Source organism: Thunnus thynnus, chromosome 19, assembly GCF_963924715.1.
Source record: "Thunnus thynnus chromosome 19, fThuThy2.1, whole genome shotgun sequence".
Classification (NCBI taxonomy): Eukaryota; Metazoa; Chordata; class Actinopteri; order Scombriformes; family Scombridae; genus Thunnus; species Thunnus thynnus.
In genome coordinates, this window is record NC_089535.1 from 26,492,593 (window position 1) to 26,512,262 (window position 19,670).

Genomic DNA, 19,670 nt, shown 5'->3' on the forward strand with positions numbered 1-19,670 from the left:
TTATTTTACTACCTTGATTATTGAAGGAGGGCTAACTGGTTTCATTAAAGGATTAACGTCATTGTTACTTCATATAATTCACTCTTCAGTCTTGCTGCTCTCTGTGGACATGAGGAAAAGTGCTTCACGAAGCAGAATGTTCATACTTACGTTCTGGCTTTAAAAAATTTGGCTTTGGAGAAATTTTGAACAATGATAAAGGGGTTTCAAAGACAATCCTGGGACCTCAGTGCAACTAATGAAGTGAAATTAGAAAACATTCATGTTCATCCACGAAGAGTGTTCCTAACCCCAATTTTACCTGCATTATGGCTAAGCTTTGCATGATGGCGCCGTCTGCAGAATGCTAATAATCCAATATGCAGATGATACTTTCATGCTCATATCTTAACATGAGGAATCTGTGCCCACCTAGGTTATGGTTGCATTAAAATGTAAAGCTGTAACTTCTTGAGGCCTCAAATTCAGATGACGTTCACACTAATGCAGATAAATATTATCCACACTGTCAAATATAAAAAAAAATGTTTAACCAAAAGAGAAGGGAGCCACAACAATTTGAACAATTTATGCCTTACATCGCCATATACAGTAGCATGGTCAGTATAGCACTATTTTCTTACCCTTGCTATTAAATAAGTGTTGAATTACCATGAAGTGCCAAGTGGGGTATATCAAAGCTTTCAGAAAAATCTGAGTTTCCCACTCATATTTACAACTTAGATGTTGACATGAACAATATTTAGAAGCTGAAACACCCACATGATGTGAACATAGCATAAGCACCTTCATCTGATTAAGTCACTGGATGAAAAAAGTATTTTTGGCAAACTTCCTCTCTTCCTCTTGGTCTCAGCAGGTTAATGTTTTGTTCTGCTTCTTCAGACTTCAGTGCTTTTTTGTTTTGTCTTTCATTCGAGCTCATTAAACAATAAAACAATACAATTTTATCATTACTTACAGAAAAGATGGACAAATCTATGAAACTAGACTCATCCTTTAATCCCATCCACTTGGGTAAGTGTCTTTGAAAAACAGTTTCTCTTGGAGGAGATTGCTGGCAATGTGTGGAAAGAAGGCTAAACCAGAAGCAAATAAGGATGTTTTTAGAAACTTAACGGCATTAGTGTGGACATGATTATAAAATATTAATGGAGTGTGAGTTTTTAGGTGTTTTAAATGATCTGCAAACACCCGGCTCTTTCTCTTTATCTCTCTGTAAATGCTGAAGTATATTAGAGGGGCCTCCTCATTTATTTCCATGAGAAAAGAGACTGAGCAGGGTTAACAGCACTCTCCTTCACAAAGCCTCTGACACACACACACACACACACACACCAGGTTGGAGTAGACGGGCTGAGCAGAGGTCATGGCCGAGCGTTCCCTCTGAATGGTGGTGAATAGGCGTGTGGCGTGAATAAGTCCACACGCTTGTCACGCTTGGCCTCCATTAAGGCATGACAATAGCGCAAACCCCCCCAAACCCCTGAGGGTGCCACCCATGGCACATGTGTGTGTGTGTGGTGTGTGTATCCACATGGACTTGATTTTTGGTGTGTGTTTGTAGGTATAGAGCTTGTTGTATGTGTGGCAGGTAGTCACATGTGTGTGTTTGTGTGTGGGTGTGGGGGTGTGCGTGTGTGCATGTGTGGTAGGCAGATGGTGACGGCTGGTTAAAATGTCCCCTACAGTGAACCAGAGTGAGTTGCTATCTGCAAAGAAAGACTCCAAAAAACTTCCACTTTTTTCACCTTCACAAAGTGATGTTTTGTTCTTTCTGTCAATTTCTATCCATCTTTCTTTTCTTTCTCTACAGACGTGTCCTTAACCCACCACTTCAAAGGTGAATTCTCTTTTATTTCCTTCAACCTTCAAAATTGATCACAGCATCAACCACAACTTTTAAAATTCTCAATTGTTCCGGATTTCAACCAACTGAGATTGTGACAGATTTTGGATGAGTTGATCGTCTCATCTATAAAAAATACTGTATTTACCAGCTGTTGTCAAATAAAGACTGTTTCTGAGTAAAAAGGAGCATCATTGCAGTTCCCTATGTCTCTTTTAAAGAAGATTGTTAATAGTTCCTCATGTTCAGTGTCACATTATCTTTAAAGGTTGGTTTATTGCTGCACAACAGTAGTAGACTCATAAATAAAATTCAACTTTATAATTGGTCTGGACTTTGAGTCTTTACAAAAAATGAGGCAGTTGGAAATTTTTTAAAATCCACCGTTTTAGTCTGTAGTTTAGTATATATATATATATATATATATATATATACATAAAATTAAAACTTTATTATCACTTCTCAAACTGCCAATATTACAAAATGTTGTTACTACTGACTGATCTTTGGTATTTGTCAGTACATTCTTACCAGATTGAGGTTTTTGAACAAAATCTGTGACCTTGATTTTAGAATTATCCAATGATGATGATTACACAGAATGCAGTCAGTCTTTCTTGGATAAAAATATTTTTGAAAGAAGCAAATCTGCAGTCAAAGGTTTGAACTCTGCTGCTCTCAGCTGAAGTTCCAACAAAAACAGCAGAACAGCCCTTTAAAGACCGGCTGACCGAGGAAACAGCAGCAGCTTCCTCCTGCGATATTTCTAGATTCTTTTTTTTTTTTTAAACTCTCTGTGGGTTTTATTGCCGGTGGGCTGCATTATCAAACCCCCGCCCCCTCCCTCCCACCTTCCCCACAGGGCCCCACGGGTGTGTGAAGCGAGCGACCCCTCCTTTTGTAGTTACCTTGTTTGATCTGGGCTTGTAGCGCCGGGTTGGAGGGCTGAGGGGGGGCGGCCGGCGTCCTGCGAGGAGTCTCCGGGGTTCCTCCTGGTCTGGGAGGCCTGGAGGAGGATCACAAAGAGCAGGCATGAAATATTAAAGGAGCAGGGAGGAGAGAGGAGGGCCAGGACACACACACTCTTTGTATTTTTGTTTCTGTGACTGTGTGTGTGTGTGTGTGTGTGTGTGTGTGTGTGTGTGTGTGTATGTGTCTTCTTGGGCTCCAGCCTATTGAATTTTGAGTGGAGGACGCGATCCTGGGTCTGAACAGACCGGAGGCGACTAACTCTCAGAGACACACAAACACTTCCAATACAACGATCAATACAGTGATCAATAATAGTTGCCAGGCAACAAATCACTGCCAGGGAGCCCTACAAGCAGAAGTTAAAAATGCCAAAATTCTACTGCAAGGACATTTTGAAAAGCAACAGGAGGTGGGCCAAAGTGTTAGTATGGAAATGAATGAATGTCTTAGAGATTATTAGTAGGACTGTTATTACAAGGAGTGTAGAAATTCATGTAAATCTATTTCATCAGCTGCAAAAACTGTAGAAAAAAAATTGTTAAAAAAATTGTGTTCTAAAATCAGTAGATGTCAAGGCCTCCCACAAGGGGTTGCAAAAGAAATCCTGTGAGATCATATGTTAACCCATCTTTTTTATTTTTTTGATGAAGTTATCATCAGTGAAACTCAACACTTCCTCTGCAGATGTTTCTAATTAAAAGCCTACCACATTTTCAATGTTTTTTACCTGGTATTTGGCAGTGATGGCCACAACCCCAGCTATTATTAAATACTTTTTTCTTGTTCATTACTAGATACATTCACCTCTTCAGGCCTTTAAAAAATCTAATCCAAACAACTGATCACCACCAAACTACAGTGTCAAATGCTGCTGTCATTATATAGAATTACATTTCAATTTTCAACAACTTCTTTCATGCTAATATAAGAAATAAATGAGAGTTAATAAAGGAATCATTTGATACTGTTGTACTTCATTCAGTGTATATATTATATATACACAGTATATTATTATTAAAATTTAAAAACTTCTTGTATTCTACTGAGAAGATAAGTGAGACCCATTCAGAGCAACAGAGCACAAGACCATATGCACCTGCATGTCCCCCACCACCACACCAACTCTCTGCCTTTCTCTACAACGCACACAAAAGAAACACCTCTGACAGCCCCTCACACACACACACACACACACACACACACACACAGAGTCATCTTTGTGTCAGTGTGGCACACAAAAACACAAAGAAACACAGATATATCCACATATTGTGACACAAAAATTATGTCAAACAAATTCCAGTAAAACTAATTTACCAACAATTAGTCTGATTATAGGATAAGTTTACATTTTTGTTTGAACTGAACTTAATTTACATTAAAAGAAAGACCTAATTTCACTCCTCACACTCCATGTGTTTATGTGAATCATATTTGATAACAGACTTTATCAGGCTAAATTATTTCAGTATGCAGCTCATGATGTTATCAGAGCGCTACTTTTTGTACCTGCATGCTTAATGTGTGTACAAGCTGGAGAATGGGGCTTAGGGCTCATATCTAAATAAAATCTAAATCCATCCATTTTCGTAAAAATCAATTCAAACCACAGGAAAAAAAATTGCCCCTGTAAATTCTGTACTAAGCGTTTAAATGTGTCTCAGGTGTGATTGGATGTTCAGCGTTATAATGGTTAAAAGCTGCAAGAACTTTTTTTTTTTTCTTTATCTACAAGTCAAACTTATTGCATTAACATGGAATAGTGGGGCACAGACAGGTGGTGTATGTACAATATTTATTGGAAAGCAAAAATCAACCCATATGGACGTGTGTAGATTATGGGTCTTTAAATGTGTCCTATCTTCAATCTGAACCTGTCACCATCTGCTCTGCAACCAAACATTGCAGCTAGTGTAAATGCTAACAACTGTATAATGCTATGGAGGAGGAAAAAATACTTATGCCTGCACATTTTTTAAGCGCTCTTTATGTGTGAAAACACAGTGCATCCACATTTACGTTCTCAAGTTGTTTTTGCAGAGACTCCTGTCCACATTAAAACACCTGACCATTAGGAGAACAGCTAAATCATTCCGAAACATAAAGAAAAAGATTTTTTTTAATTTAGCCAGTTCATCGTAGACATACTCTTTAATATACAGGGGCAGAAGGAGCTTAATATGACTTATAACAACAATAAACAGCTATTTTTAGAGACTGAGCTTAGAAAAAAACAAGAGCCAGGCAAACATAGAGGGTTACCAAACAGGGGGGACTTCCAAGACTCGTACTATGGATGAGCTGCATCCCTCAACCGGAGCTGTTGGAGGGACTGCTGTTGTGGTTGTTGTGATGAAATACTAAAACACTAAGAGTTCAGGAGCACTTCTTTTCAAACTCCAGCACACAGGGAGGAAGCTTTTCTACTGTCATAAATGTAAGATGGAGAACATGAAAAAGCCAAAAAGCCAAACACCTTCAAATATTCACAACCGCTGGTTTGGAGTGTACAGGTGGAGACAGACGGAGAGATCCTTGTTTGAGTTTTATAAAGAATCCTTCAGCTTCCATATGTAGCTGCGCAATGACCTGCTCTGATCTAGACACACCACAGTTGAGGAGTTCTTTGTTCCTTAGAAAGTAATAAACAGCTCTGAAAACTTTTTCAGACTGCATGATATCCTTTGTCCTCCTGCGGTGGTGCTCTTTGTTTCTGATGTTCTAGCTGCCATTTCCTGTTTATCTCCTATTTATTTACCTCCAGTCTATCAAATTTTGATCAAATTGCAACGCTTCGTTTTTTCATAATTCTGACTGAGCAAATTAATGACACAGTAGCACGAAACAATATTACATCAGCGACAGGTGGTTTCATTGGTTTGCTTTAAATGCAGGAAACATGGTTGCCAGCATCATTGCTAGTGGCCTAAACCTGGTCGTCCGGGGCAACTTATTATCCTGAGAAGTTGAGCTAATACAACATTCAAGCAGCAATGGTCAGCAACCAGACCATTAAGACTGGAGAATGACTTGTGCTTTTCTCATGAAGACTTAAGCTCGTCTTGCTTTCAAGGACTTGAGACTTGACATGGACTTGGCTTCGACGACTTTAGACTGGACTTGGGACTTGAAAATTGACTTGGACTTGTTGCATTGATTTGAGAATTTAATTTGACTCGTCCACAAGTACTTGAGACTTTACTTGAGAGTGGTTTTGAAAACACTTGTCACTTGACCTGGACTTGACTTCAACTTGGCTTCAAGGACTTCAGACTGGACTTGAGACTTGCTTTGAGGCTTGAAGGCTTGACTTGGACCTGTCTCAGTTGACTTGAGACTTGACTTAGAATTGCCCCTAAGAACTTTTTTTTTACTTGAACTGGCTTTGGCAAGGCTTAAAACTTAGCTTGGACTTGTCTCCATTGACTTGAGACTTGACTTCAATTTGCACCCTGGAACTTGAGACTTGACTTGAGATGGGTTTTGACGAGACCCAAGAGTTTGACTTGCGTTGATTGATTTGAGACTTGACTTGGACTTGTCCCAAAAAACTCTGGTTATTGATACTAAAAGATATAATTCGGGATCTTTTTAACCATCTCTGAATTTTAAGAACACAGCTCTTGTTATACACTACAGTTCCTATTAAACACTATTTGCATTACTTATAGGAGTGGAAATCTTTGGGAATCTCACAATTCGACTCTGATTCTTAGTGTCCAATTCAATTCAGAATCGATTCTCAATTCTCGATGCAAAACCGATTCTCAATCGAATGAATAGGAAAGGGGGCACTATTTTTAGTCTCTAATCAGACAAAACTCTACCGAGGAACCTGTACTCCCTTTACCTTAACATTAGGAGATGTTTAAGTGGGTTTTAAGGTATAAAAATAACTTGAGAGCACTGAAAGGTTGTGCCTGTACACATGCTTAACTACAGATCTGGTGCACTGTGGGACTGGACACTTTACTAGCTGTTTGTTTAACTAATTTATCCAATAAAAGATGATTTAACACAAAGAGAACTAAATCATAGACTGAAAACAGGTGAAATACAAATCAGAGGAGGCTAAAAAACATCTCACCACCTCTCCCTTTACTCTTCTTACTCTCTCTCTGAGTGTTCTCCTCTCTGACTCTCTCACTTGCCCTCCCTGCAGTGTTATTCTGTACAGGGTTGATGAAATGATAAAATGTTGTGTTGGTGTTGCAGCAGCAGGACCTCGACCTCAGTGTTAAATCTTTCACAGCGCAGTGAGAGCTCAGACAGACTAAACAATCAGCTTCACACACACACACACACACACACTTGACAGTAGTTGTGCTGGTTTCGTTGTATATTTGAACAACGTCTCTGTTTCTGTGCTCTGAATTCCTTTTCTATTTCGACTTGTTTGGGTTGTTATTTTGTTTTTCAGTTGAAATCACTGACGGCTGATCAGGAGTGTGTTTTCCCTGCCTGCTGAATCCAGATGTGTTGAACTTGCGTTAAGATTTTCTTTTTGTTATTTTTAAGATGCTTGAGAGTGAGAATTCTTGCACTACAAGTGACCTCTTTCACAATTCATGTAGTCATTGATTCATTGTTAATATTGGTTAGAGGAGCTTTAAGGAGATGATTAAAGTTTGATGAATATATGTTGAGATATGCTATTATCATAAATTATTATTATGACATTACGATACATCACAGTGTACATTTTGTATAATGTTTAATATGTATGTCCATGTTACTGTTGTTCATATCATGACTATTTTCCATTTAATGTGATCTTTAAAGAGCTCTTCTTCTCAGTAAAACTATGTGATTACACTTTTTAAAAATTAGAAACGTATAATAAAATGTTGTACTACGTGTCTGTATGTGTGCTTGTTTGTTTGTTACCTGGCTGGTGCCTTCTTCATGTGCTCCCCGACAAAGGTGGCGTTGGTCATGCCCATCAGAGTGTTGGCCAGTGAGATGACGGACAGGAGGTGCTGCGTGGTGACGGCCCTCGACAAGCCGTATGTTCCCTTCCCAACGATGTCTGACAGCGCCAGCTTCCGACCCGTCGCCAGGGACAATTGCCGCAGCAAGGACTCCTGGGAAAAGAAGGCAGACAAATGAAGCAGGGACCCTGAAAATACCTGTGTGTGCCGACAGCTTTCATCGATTACTCTCCAAATGACAGTTTAAAGATTACCTTTTCAGTTTATTAAGTAATGATTTAGTCTTAAAAATGTCAAAAACTATTACCTAAAAAAATTACCACCAACAGTTCCCAAGTGATGTCTTGTCAGGATTAATTAACATTTGGTAGTAATGGACCTAATGTTGAAAATAACATCTTAATTTGATGGTTAAACAGGATTGTCTAGCTTTCAGTGATCTGGGGCCAACCAGACAGGTACCTTGAAGGTGGGCAGCATGAGAGACATGTGACCTCCTCTGGAGATCAGGCCGAAGGAGATTGGGCAGTGCGGTCTGAGCATGCCCAGTCTCTCCAAACAGATGCCGTCCAGCTGCTCATTGAGGCCCCAGGCGTGCAGGCAGGACATGAAGAGTTTGGCCGTATCCATCGTCAGGTTGTACTCCAGCAGACTCAGTGACTTGGACTTCTCTTCGCGCCTCCTCATCTCCTCCTCTTCTTCCTCATCTTCATCCAGCAGGTGCTCCTTGATGGTCTCCTTCATTGTCTCCTTCACCTGTTTTTTTTTAAAGAAAAACTTAAAGGACCACTCCACATATTTTACTGGTCATGTTGTAAATAGCTGTGTAATGTCTTTTGTTGCTCTGGAGGAGTTTTGTCTAATCTGAGAAAAGAACTCAAATGATGTCACTGTGATGTCATCGGGGTTGTCTCAACATGGACATGGAGATATTTTTAAGAGAAGGCCTGAGTTATAAACTGGACACATGGAGTTTAAAAGACATGGGCGTTTAATAGGCAGGAAAGGTCTAATGAAACCTTTTGAGTTGTATCATGGGAAATGTAGGATTCCATGTTTTTGGAGCTAAACTCATACTAGGAACTAACAGTCAGGATATCTCAGCTTGCTTCAATTTTTTAACAAGTCCCCAGACTTTATGGAAGTGCAATAATAAATCATGAGTAACCCTCAGACACAATGTATTGTATCTTTGTAATAGTTCAGAGAATAGACCTTGAAATGCATTTAAAAATGTTAAAACAAATGAATAGAAAAAGTAAGAATAAAAGTGCAACATAAATAATGTTAAAAATAAACAATAAAATATAATAAAACCTAACGTAATGTAAATGCTGTATTTTTAAAAAATAAAGAGACTTTTTTTTTTTAAAAGTCTTTTTTTATCTTAATATTTTTCAAGGTTTTAACAATTTTTTTTATAAATATTATCATCAGTTAGTCATCAGATTACAAAAAAATTAAAATTATAACACATGAAAGAGGTAATAGAGAGTAAATAATAGAAGAGAAAACACATTTTTTTAAACATTTATAGATACAGATAGTTTAGGACCCTGATAGCTTTTCCCCTCTTGTGTTTGCTGACCTGTTTGAAGATCTTGTTGGCCAGGAAGGACCCCCCCTTGTCAGCCCCAGTCTGGCTCTTCTGCAGCGTTTCTGGAGACACCAGTGTGGGGCTCGGTCTCTGGGCTTCCTCTGTCAGCAGCTGGATGATCACCGCCTCCACGTCGAAGAACAGCACATGCATGTCAGGGTCCGTCAGGTTGGTCTTCATCGCCTGGACCACCAGGGCATTGTGGGAGTATTTCGGCAGGTTGCCCTAGAGAAGAGAGAGAGAATATATTAAACTAAGGAAAACAGTGATGAACGTCAGTCAGTCTGTTTCAAAACAGAAACCTTGTGTGCTCTGTTTTTATAGAGAAAGGGAAAAAAACGTCAGCGGTCAGAAGACCAGCCAATTGTAGCCCATATGTCTTTATGACAAGCTAAAAACAAAATATCTGGCATATTATCATCTCTTAAAGTTGTTATGATGAACATGTTAGCAAACGGTTGCCAAGCAGGTAGTGTATATTGAGTTTATCAGAGCGTGTTTGTTGAAAACAGCTGCTGTAGGAAAGGAGGCTGGTGAGATCTGTGAGACTGAACCTTTCATTAAAATGTACCGCAAACCAAAACTATGAGCTAAAAAGGGTATAAAGCCACCGCAAGGGACACCTTTCACTATATGATCAATTATTGACATAAAAAATATTGATTAGTGTAGCTTTAATAACCAAATGTAAGACATCCTTAAAAAAGTGTTGTTACTACTTGGGGGAATAATGTTTTAAATCCATCATCCCATCATTCAAACACACACAGATACACAACAAAGACACACACACACACACACACCATCAGCTTTAATTGCCACCAATACTAACACACCGCTCGAATTTAATTGTGTTAGCAGAGACACTTGCGTGGAGCTGTATGTAGAACAGTGCTGTTTGTTTACATGTTAATGACCTGATGACTGTAATCAGACCACTGTGATCCTGTTAGAGTCCCATTCTGATGGAAGAGAACAAAAAAGGGGGAGGAGGAAGGTAGGAGCGAAAAAAGGGCAGCGCTTGATTTTCATCTGGATGTGTTTCATGAAAGATCATCCGTTCGCTGTTCTACACTCATGCAGCTCTTTCCTTCAGCAAGGAGTGATGTGTTCAGTTAGTCTTAGCAATTTCTTACATACATTTATGTATCATCTGTTGTGTTCGCCTTCATTTTTTCACATTGTGTTGCATTATATTATGTCCAGGGTTTCTGCCCTTTACCGAGATACATTTAAGACTTCTTAAGGCCTTTTTATAATAGCACATAGAATGTAATTAAGTATGAACATATGATGGAAAGCCTGTAGAGATGATATGACCTCTGTATCACTTCCCATAGTACATACAAATAATTCCTAATGATATAATTAATTAAATTAACCGGATGTGAACCCTGATAGGTAACCAGAAAATGGATAGATGGAGTAACCGTTGAAAAATGATTCATTCGTTTGACTTTGTTTTGCTGAAACAGCTAGCAGTAGTGACAGTGTTTACTACAGGTCTGATGGTTCTGACTGAAACTCCTCAAAATAAAATAAAATCCACCGTCAGAACAATCCCACTTTTAGTGTTTAGATGTAAAACGTCTGCAATCAGATACAAAAATGAACTAGAAAGACTAAGATGTACTGCCTACAGCTGGCAAGAGGAAATATTTCAGAGTTTTGGAATTAAAATTAAAACCTTGTTCATTTCCTCTAAGGCCTTTGTTGATGAAGTGAATTCAATGCTTAAAGAAAATGAATTTTAGAGATGCGTGTTTCTGTGGTTCTAATGTTTCTGTATATCTGTAAATACTTCATATTTAGATGTTTTCTACATATTGTTACTATGATTGTAATTTATGAAATAATTGATATTTCTCTGTGTTGCACTTCTTGGTTTTGGCAACACTTTCATGCAATTTAATCTCACTGAATTGAATTGGATGTGACTGTGTGAGAGAGACAGAGAGACAGAACAATAATTATCCACGGATAGACGAAGAGACACAATACACCTGCAGCTGGGACACACACACACACACACACACACATCCACACATGTCAGATTTGTGAGGCTGTGATGTTTGTGCTCTTGATTTGCAATGCTGTTACCATATCGCACATACATACACTCTTCTGCCTCTTTTTTCAGTGACACACACATACGTGCTTTTGTGTTTGTACTCATGATTCTTCTAAATGCACAAACACATGTATACACACACATGTGTGACAGTGATTTGGACCAGGAAGTTTAGTAATTAATTTGTTTAAAGTGCTGTTGATTATAGCTCAAATCTCTTTCACAAAGACTGCCAGTGGAACACCGTGTCAGCACTACGATACATACAGTTAGTGAGAGTTGAACACTGAACTGGCCTCAGTGAACATAGTTTGTGTTTAATAAGACGTCTTAGAGATACGAGGATTTGTACTTTTTTTTTAAAAAAAGCATATTTGCGTTGTGCCTCATCCTCATGCTTCAGTGTCAGAGAGTGTGTGTGTGTGTGTGTGTGTGTGTGTGTGTGTGCGTGTCGGCCTAAGTGTGTAATTTTGGTGGATGAACACTGCCATCTAATGGCAGAGAGCCACATTACACACAATGATAAACACACACACACACACACACACACATTTATGCTGTTGGTGGGTTTTGTGACCTGATGATTAATATTTTCTGAGGCTGAACAAACACACACAGACACACAGGCTAGAACTGTCCATAATCACTTTTCATGTCAATCTGACTTTTCTGGTATGACAAAAAAATTCAAGTGTTGAAAAAAAAAATCTTCTGAGATCTCTGCTAAATTAGATAGCAAATAGAAATAAATTTCAGATACACATTTTTGTTTTAAGTCTGTTCTGACATTTCAGTTATCTACATGTATCTGTCACACACACACACACACACACACACACACACACACACACACACATACAGTGTCCTATAGCTCCTGGGCAGCAGGTCTAAAGGTCATTGTCCTGCAGGGCCCTTCTGGCAAACAACCCTGGAGTCCAACACACACACACACATCCACAGATTCCAGTAAGTCTCACACACACACACACACATACACTGTATAGAGCCATCACATGTAGACACTGAATACAAATATGTAGAAAATTCACTAAACATTCTATCTTTGAACCTGGGAGATCACACATGATGTATCAGTACTCCACAAAGATTCACTGAAAGTCACTTACAATGATTTCACTTACATTGAATATTGAATTGAAAATGATATAAAGTTTTAACTGTTTAAATTGTCTGCTCTTTCCTTTTGTTTCAAGAGTAAGTAGAGTGACTATGATACATTTTGAGTATTGATCAATGAACTGATCACTCATCAACTGATCACCTGATAGATCTCATTCCTCTGTGCCATAGAGCTCCATTGTTGTCCAAAAATTATTCAAAACATGTCAATGAGCAACACTGTTGCACTGTTCAACATGTTCCTTCATAACCATGAACACACACTGTAGTTCATTTTACCTCAATCCCACAGACACCGTAATGCAGCCAGAAAAACTCACCAAGTGTGTCTTAATCCGCAGATAAAAATAGTCCCAAACAAATGCACTATTTCCTCCAGTTTGAGTAATGACAACTAAAAACTATAGTGCCCAGCTGTTATAGGAGATTACTGTAGTTTCAGGCTTGGGGCCGAATGCAACAAAAAGGGAAGGAAAATGAGAACTCAAGGTGACGACTTCAAATGTCACCTGTGAATTATATTCAGTTTTCAACGATATAGAACTGATAAAAGCAGAAAATCATCACATTGGAGAAGCTGGAACCAGAGAATGTTTGACAGTTTTGGCTGATCAAATGACAGATATTATTCATTTATTAGCCAATTAACTGCGGCTAATTAATTTTCTGTTGATCGACTAATCATTTCATCTAGTTATATTTCTTTTTTGTCCTGTGTGACAAACACACTCACAGATCAGCAGGTTCAGCAAAACTGCCAGAGGACAAACTCAAAGTCACACATCGACTTCCTCACACACAAAGTGAAATCTAAACAGCAAACAAACATCAGCTGTAAACACACACACACACACACACACACAGATGAAGGCTTGGAGCTGGCTGGGTGTAATGTTTGGGTTGATAGTCTGACATTTCATGGTCATTATCTGTCATTACACACAGCAGGGGAGTACACACACTCTCACACACGCGCGCGCACACACGCACGGGAGATAGTGGGTGGTTTTGACCCATAATTTGAGTAGATATGAGAGAGAAATGACACAGTGGTGGGAGGCAGAAAAGGGAACAACACTGATGTATTTCTGATAGAACTAGGAGGGAAAAAAATTGCAGCTGTTGTGTGTTGGCCTTTTCAAAAAAAAAAAAAGAGCTGTGATTATGGGCAGTTATGGCAGGAAAAACCCGGGAGACACCTACAATAAAAGCAAAACACAGGGGGGAAAAAAGAAACAACACAAAGGTTATCTGGTGGAGGGAAGGAGGAGAAAAAAGACAAAGCAAACAGAGGAAGAGATGGGAGCTAAATGGAGTTTCACTTGGAGCTAAATGGCTTCTATGTCAAACTGTATAAGTCAAACTGTACCAGCAGCTGAACTAAACGCTGCTCAAACACTAAATAATTCATAGTGTTTGTTTTCTGCGCTGGGAGGCCCAGGTGGGCGGGGTTTACTCCGTCAAGACAGATCAGATCATCGGAGTCTGACAAGTGAACCTCTGAGGGGTCAACCCAGACAACAGGTTCCACATACAAGTACTGTAGTTTGAACAATAACGTGAAGATTATTTACGACTGTGGCTGAAATAATTCCAGATACAAAACTATTCGTATCAAAAGATCCAATACGATCGAACGCTTTAGAACAGCTACTGAGTGCACTTGTAGTGGTCAACTATCCATCTGGGTCAAGAATGAGCACATGCAGCAGACACAGAGCAGCATTATTGTCCCATTGCAGTCTTGTTAGCAAGCTAGGCTACCTGGCCTCCACTCAGAAAGTGGAAGCTAGTAAGTCTAGCTCGCTAACATTAGCAGCATTTCCTGTGCTGTGTTTGTCCTGCAAGCATTAACTGTCTCTCTTTTATGCATCCAGTTGTGGTGATAGCAAATGACTAGACTGTCAAAACTTGCAGCAATAGGTAGTCCTGTAACCTTAGTACTCCGTGCATAACCTCATGATTCAAGTCACAACCATTGGTGTATTAAGGAGAATTGGATACCACGCTCAAAAATGGCGACCCATCCATTCCTATGTATTCCGCCGTGTTTCTGAGAGCTTCCGTGTTTCACACAAGATTCCGACTCCAGCTGAGCCAGTTCAGAGAACGTGCATCTGAGACTTTCTCTGGCCAAGATGACCAACTTTCCGTTGGCTACCCTCCAACATGAATGAGATAAAATAATTGAATCTTACGGCTCTTCGAGACTTTTTTTCTCCCCAATTGTTATTGGATTAAATGGATCAAATTCTGATAACAAATCATTTTGCAGGGTTTGCAGCATTCAGAAAAATGTATTCATCGTTTAACAGCTTGTCCTTTTCCAATGATTGTGTATGGGAAAAGTGCTTTTTGGGCCATGTGATGTACCTGGAAGATGTAATTACACAGTCCTGATAGGTTGGTCACACACACACACACAGGAATGTATAGAGAGGGCCGGGACTATGCAATGACTAACATCGCCCCTCCCCAGCCATGTTTAATGGAAGTGGCCGCCCACACATATATTGTACCAATCAACTTGCAGTACTGCCAACATCAGTTGCAACCAAAAATTCACACTCACTGGTAATGACTTTAACGTAGGGGGTGCTGTCACTGCAGAAAAACAAATAAAATGTCTTCTTTATATGAGTAAAAACAAACACCAAAGATTTCTACACAGATTTCTTGACAAAAAATTGATTCCAGTTTAACGTTCATATAAAAATCATATTGATTGGTGCAACTTTAGTATAAACACTTGGCTTGAATTGACTCATACACATATAGAATCAACTCACTTCTGTTAGCTGCACCAAATGGGAACTGAATCTGTCTAAAGTTCACATTAGACTACAATATAATGATAATAACAACATTTGTTTGTTTAGAAATGTTCAAAAACAGTGTTTCAAAAGATGCTTAACATAAAACAGTAAAAACAGAGGAATTAACAAAAAGTCAAGTCTACAAGTGACTCTTTAAATTTGGGCAGATTGCTCCTTTAAACGACTAAAGCTGCTCTCTGAAAAGTCCAGCTCAGAGAAAAGAAACACTGCGCTTCTTTTTTTCACCATTTTGACATTTAAGATAGTTCATCCTTCCCTGAGAGACACCAGTGGTTGGCTGTCCACACACACACATACAAAATGGCTGTATTGTTGACCTTTGGTTCATCTCCAGCAGAGTTTTAATTGGCCTGTGGACTTCAGGCAGCTATCTAACCGAGATGACCAGTGTGTGGTGTGTGTGTGTGTGTGTATAAAAGGTATTGTGTTTGTTTTTGATGAATGAGACAAAGAGCCAAAGAGAAAGAGAAAATACAGAATATACTGAAGAGGAGGAGACATCTGAACTTCACAGTAATCACATCGGAATCAATCAAACTCATCGCTGGAGGTCACTTTCCAAGAGCCTGAGATGACATCTTCATATTGCTTCTTATGTCCAAAGACACAAAGTTTACAATGATATAAAACAGAAAGTAACAAATCCTCATTTTTGAGGAGCTGCTTGATAAATGACAATTACATTAGTAAATTTATTAGTGATTAAATTTCTGTTGACTTCCAGATTAACTGAGTAACTGTTTCAGCACTAGTGAACGTGGATGAAAGATTCCCTTCTTTTGTACTGTGACTGTTTGTGTGTTACCTTGTCAGCGTTGTCTGCAGCCAGCAGATTGGTGGCAAGAGTCTGCAGTTTGTGCTGGGCCATGTTCTTCAGCGCCGCCAGGCTGCGGCGAGTCATCGCCTGCTTCAGGTTCACCGCCGGGTGGCTGAGAGCGTCCACGGTGGCTGGAGCCAGCTCATCACAGGCGTTCAGGATCTCTACTGCTGTTATACCCATCACACAGCGGTCCAAGGCTCCTGAAGACACAAACCAGTTCACTGTCTCACACCTCAGATCAATTACTGACAAGGAGCAAACACATGACATTCTGACACTTTCTCAAGTGACAGCACCTGGACAGATTTCAACTTGGACATTACAAATATCAAGGTTTATCAGGCAGCTTCAGATATAATGTACTGATCATAGTCCTGCTCCACAGAACATGGAGCTTTTTGATTTTAATGACTCTATGACCTTTCCTTTTAGTGCCACACTCAGGAGAAACTTTACATTGTTAGTTCCTTAACTGCTTTACCAAATCTAGCCATCAGTGTTTGAGATTTTATGTTTGGAACTGCATCTTAAAACGCACACATCATTGGGTTCAACACTCAGCAGTCATTATTACCACCTTAAAGAGAGTAAATGTTTAAAACCGTAGCGTGAAATACTCTACATGACCAAAAGTATGAGGGCATCTGTCCATATACGTTAGTGTACTCTTGGTCTGGGCTCTTTTTCCTGGTTTAGGCTAGAGCCCTGCTTAGGACTGTTTTCTTACATAATCCTGCTCCCGCTGGATTTCTGACCATTACCATCTGCTCCCACAATGTGTGTTACACAGCCGCCCACTTTTGCAATGTGTGTGTCCACTCCCGCCCACACTCGCGAACATTCTGACCATTCACACTCACACAACAGAGTTCCATTGATTTTGTGTCTTCTCCCGTCCTGCAAGGAAAACACTTTATTTTACTGTGTAGTTTTCATAAAGAGATGCATACCAGTAAAAACGTAGCAAATTTACGTTCTAGTGCATAATTATATTCATACTAGTTAAATAATTACTGTTATTCTAGTGCAACGGCAAGAAAAACATGTTTCAATGTTCAATTGGGCTCCTGACTATATGACAGACTTGAAAAATTGTGAACCCGTCCTTTAACGCTATAGTGCACACTTATATCTTAAACAATAATGTAGTAAAGCAGAGCGTACACAGACTAGTTTTATTTCAGCCTTCCTTGTGTCTGTGCTTCCTCTCTCTTTCTTCATTTCTATCACATATTCTCTATTTCTATCAATCTCCCTCTTCTTGTCCTTGCACTGTCCTTCTATTTATATCAATCTTTCTCTCACACTATCTCCCTCTTTATCTCAGTTCATGGCGATATCATCATCTATTGTCTCTTGAATATGATTCAGGTCACAGATGGAGTTTTCTCCATCTCTGGCTGCAACAATTCTCTGCCTTTACAGAAAGAGAGAGAGGTTAAGAGAGACATCATTAGCTGCAGACAGAGCTGACATCAGTATTGGCTCTGAGTATTGAGTGAGAGGAGAAAGTGGCACCATTATACCTGTGTGTGTGTGTTAGTGTATGTGTGTGTGAGAGAGTGTGTGTGTGTGTGAAGAAGAGACTGTGAGCCATGGCCCTATTACATGTCCAACGCCTGAGTACACACACACCTTCCTTAATTTCACACTTAGCTACCCTGCAATCTCCCAGCACTACTGTACAGCTCATTCAGGTCCCCAACACACACACACACACACACACACACACACACACACACCTGGTATTTTCCGGTGGCTAGTCATCATTCAAGCTAATGTTACCTCTATACTGTGCCACATACATGTTTACTGCAGATTGCGTTGTCATGGTAACGACTAAACGGGTGCTAGCAGGCACAAATATAAAATATGTTTCTGAAGAGAGAGAGAGAGGTGAGATTTAGAGGAGTACTTCATTGTCATTTTTTTTTTCTGAGAGTGAGATGACAAGATTGATATCAGTCTCACGTCTGTGTGTTAGCTTAGCTTAGCATACAAACTGGAAGCAGGGGGAAACTGCTAGCCTGACTCTAGATCAACAAACTTGCAATTCATAGTTTCTTGAATTGTACTCAAATGAAATACATCATCTGATGAAAATCTAAAGATCCCCTCCAGACATGTTTTAAAAATATAAAATATTCTGTTTGGAATAATAATTTGTGTCTGATGTGTTTTTTCCACAAAAAAAAGTTCTGTTAACTGGTTAAAAATTCTTAACATTACATACCATATTACATTAACTGATTGTAGATTTTTATTCTTTCTAAGTTTAACTTATGCATTCTGATTACTATATTTTCAACATGTAACAGGTTATACAGAATCTCAAGGACATATTTCTTGGTAAAAAGGTGTTAAAACATTAACATTGCAGTGTATATTGTGCAGGTTTACAAGTTCAGATGCCGCCACTGTAATGATGGCTTGTTAACATCTGCCTTCAACCCAGTTGGATGGTACCAAACCTAGCAACCTCACTGTGACGACAAGACTTCAGACATAACCCTGAACAGCATTCTTGTGGTACTTTTAACTCAGTTTATGGGGGCAGATTTAGCAGACTTGTTAGTACTTTTGGATCATTAGAGAACAGGAGTCAAGCAGCACTGAAAAGGGAGTAAAGAGTTTAAATTCATAAAAAAAGAGAATCTCTGTTGGGTGTGGTTAGAAGTAGTGAATCTGTTGGGGTCCATACTGGTTTTACTGTTGATGAGAATCTGTGTTTATTGCCCAGAAACAACAGACACATTTTTGTATGCTTGAGTAGCTTAAAGAACAGCTTAATGGTCATCAAACGTCAATGTTGTGATGTCTTTTCCCAAGTATGATGAGAGCTTTTAAAGCTGCAACAAATGAACCTCCTGAAGTATACAGGCAAGAGATTGAAGAGCTTAATGTGAGGCCATTTTTCACTCTCTGCCTCTGTGCATACAAATATGAGAATTTGTGTGATTTGAATGCGTGGGAGACATTCAGAAGTTCACTGTCGGCCCACTTTGCTATTTATTAATAGGAAAAAGTTGAACGTTACGTCTGCAGCTGCACTTCTGTATCATAAATGTTTTAAATCATGCCAGTGGTTCATCATTTGTCCAACACACCCCGTCCCTGATCGATCGGTTCTCACCTGTATCCATCTGCCACACGTAGACGGAGCCGTCAGAGCATCCGACCACCAGGTAGTCATCTGCCGGACGCCACTTGATGACCTGGATTGGGAAGAGGTGTCGCGACGCCAGCATGATGCACTTCCTCTCCCTGAGACTGAGCAGGCCGACGGAGTGGTCGCTGGCCACTGAGCAGACGCAGTGCTGCACTCGAGTCTGCAGAGGAAACACAGCGGCAGTTAATGATAATCTAAAGAACTGTACCAAAACCACCAATCTGCTTACCACATCTCAGTCTTTCTGAAGACCCTATATGTAATTTCTGAATTCTAGTGGTTCT

The 19,670-nt window shown here is 39.5% G+C and overlaps 1 protein-coding gene across 3 annotated transcripts in view; it reads right to left on the reverse strand.

Annotated features, from left to right (window-relative positions):
• The window catches only part of LOC137171353 (WD repeat-containing protein 7), a 110,582-nt gene that overhangs the window by 71,677 nt on the left and 19,235 nt on the right, over positions 1-19,670 (reverse strand). For all 3 annotated transcript variants that reach the window (XM_067575324.1, XM_067575325.1, XM_067575323.1), the window contains 6 exons: positions 19,351-19,546; positions 16,203-16,417; positions 9,341-9,574; positions 8,215-8,508; positions 7,709-7,905; positions 2,758-2,855 (listed from right to left, as the gene is read on the reverse strand). In XM_067575324.1, coding sequence (XP_067431425.1) covers positions 2,758-2,855; positions 7,709-7,905; positions 8,215-8,508; positions 9,341-9,574; positions 16,203-16,417; positions 19,351-19,546 — 1,234 coding nt within the window. The remainder of the gene's footprint in view (positions 1-2,757; positions 2,856-7,708; positions 7,906-8,214; positions 8,509-9,340; positions 9,575-16,202; positions 16,418-19,350; positions 19,547-19,670) is intronic.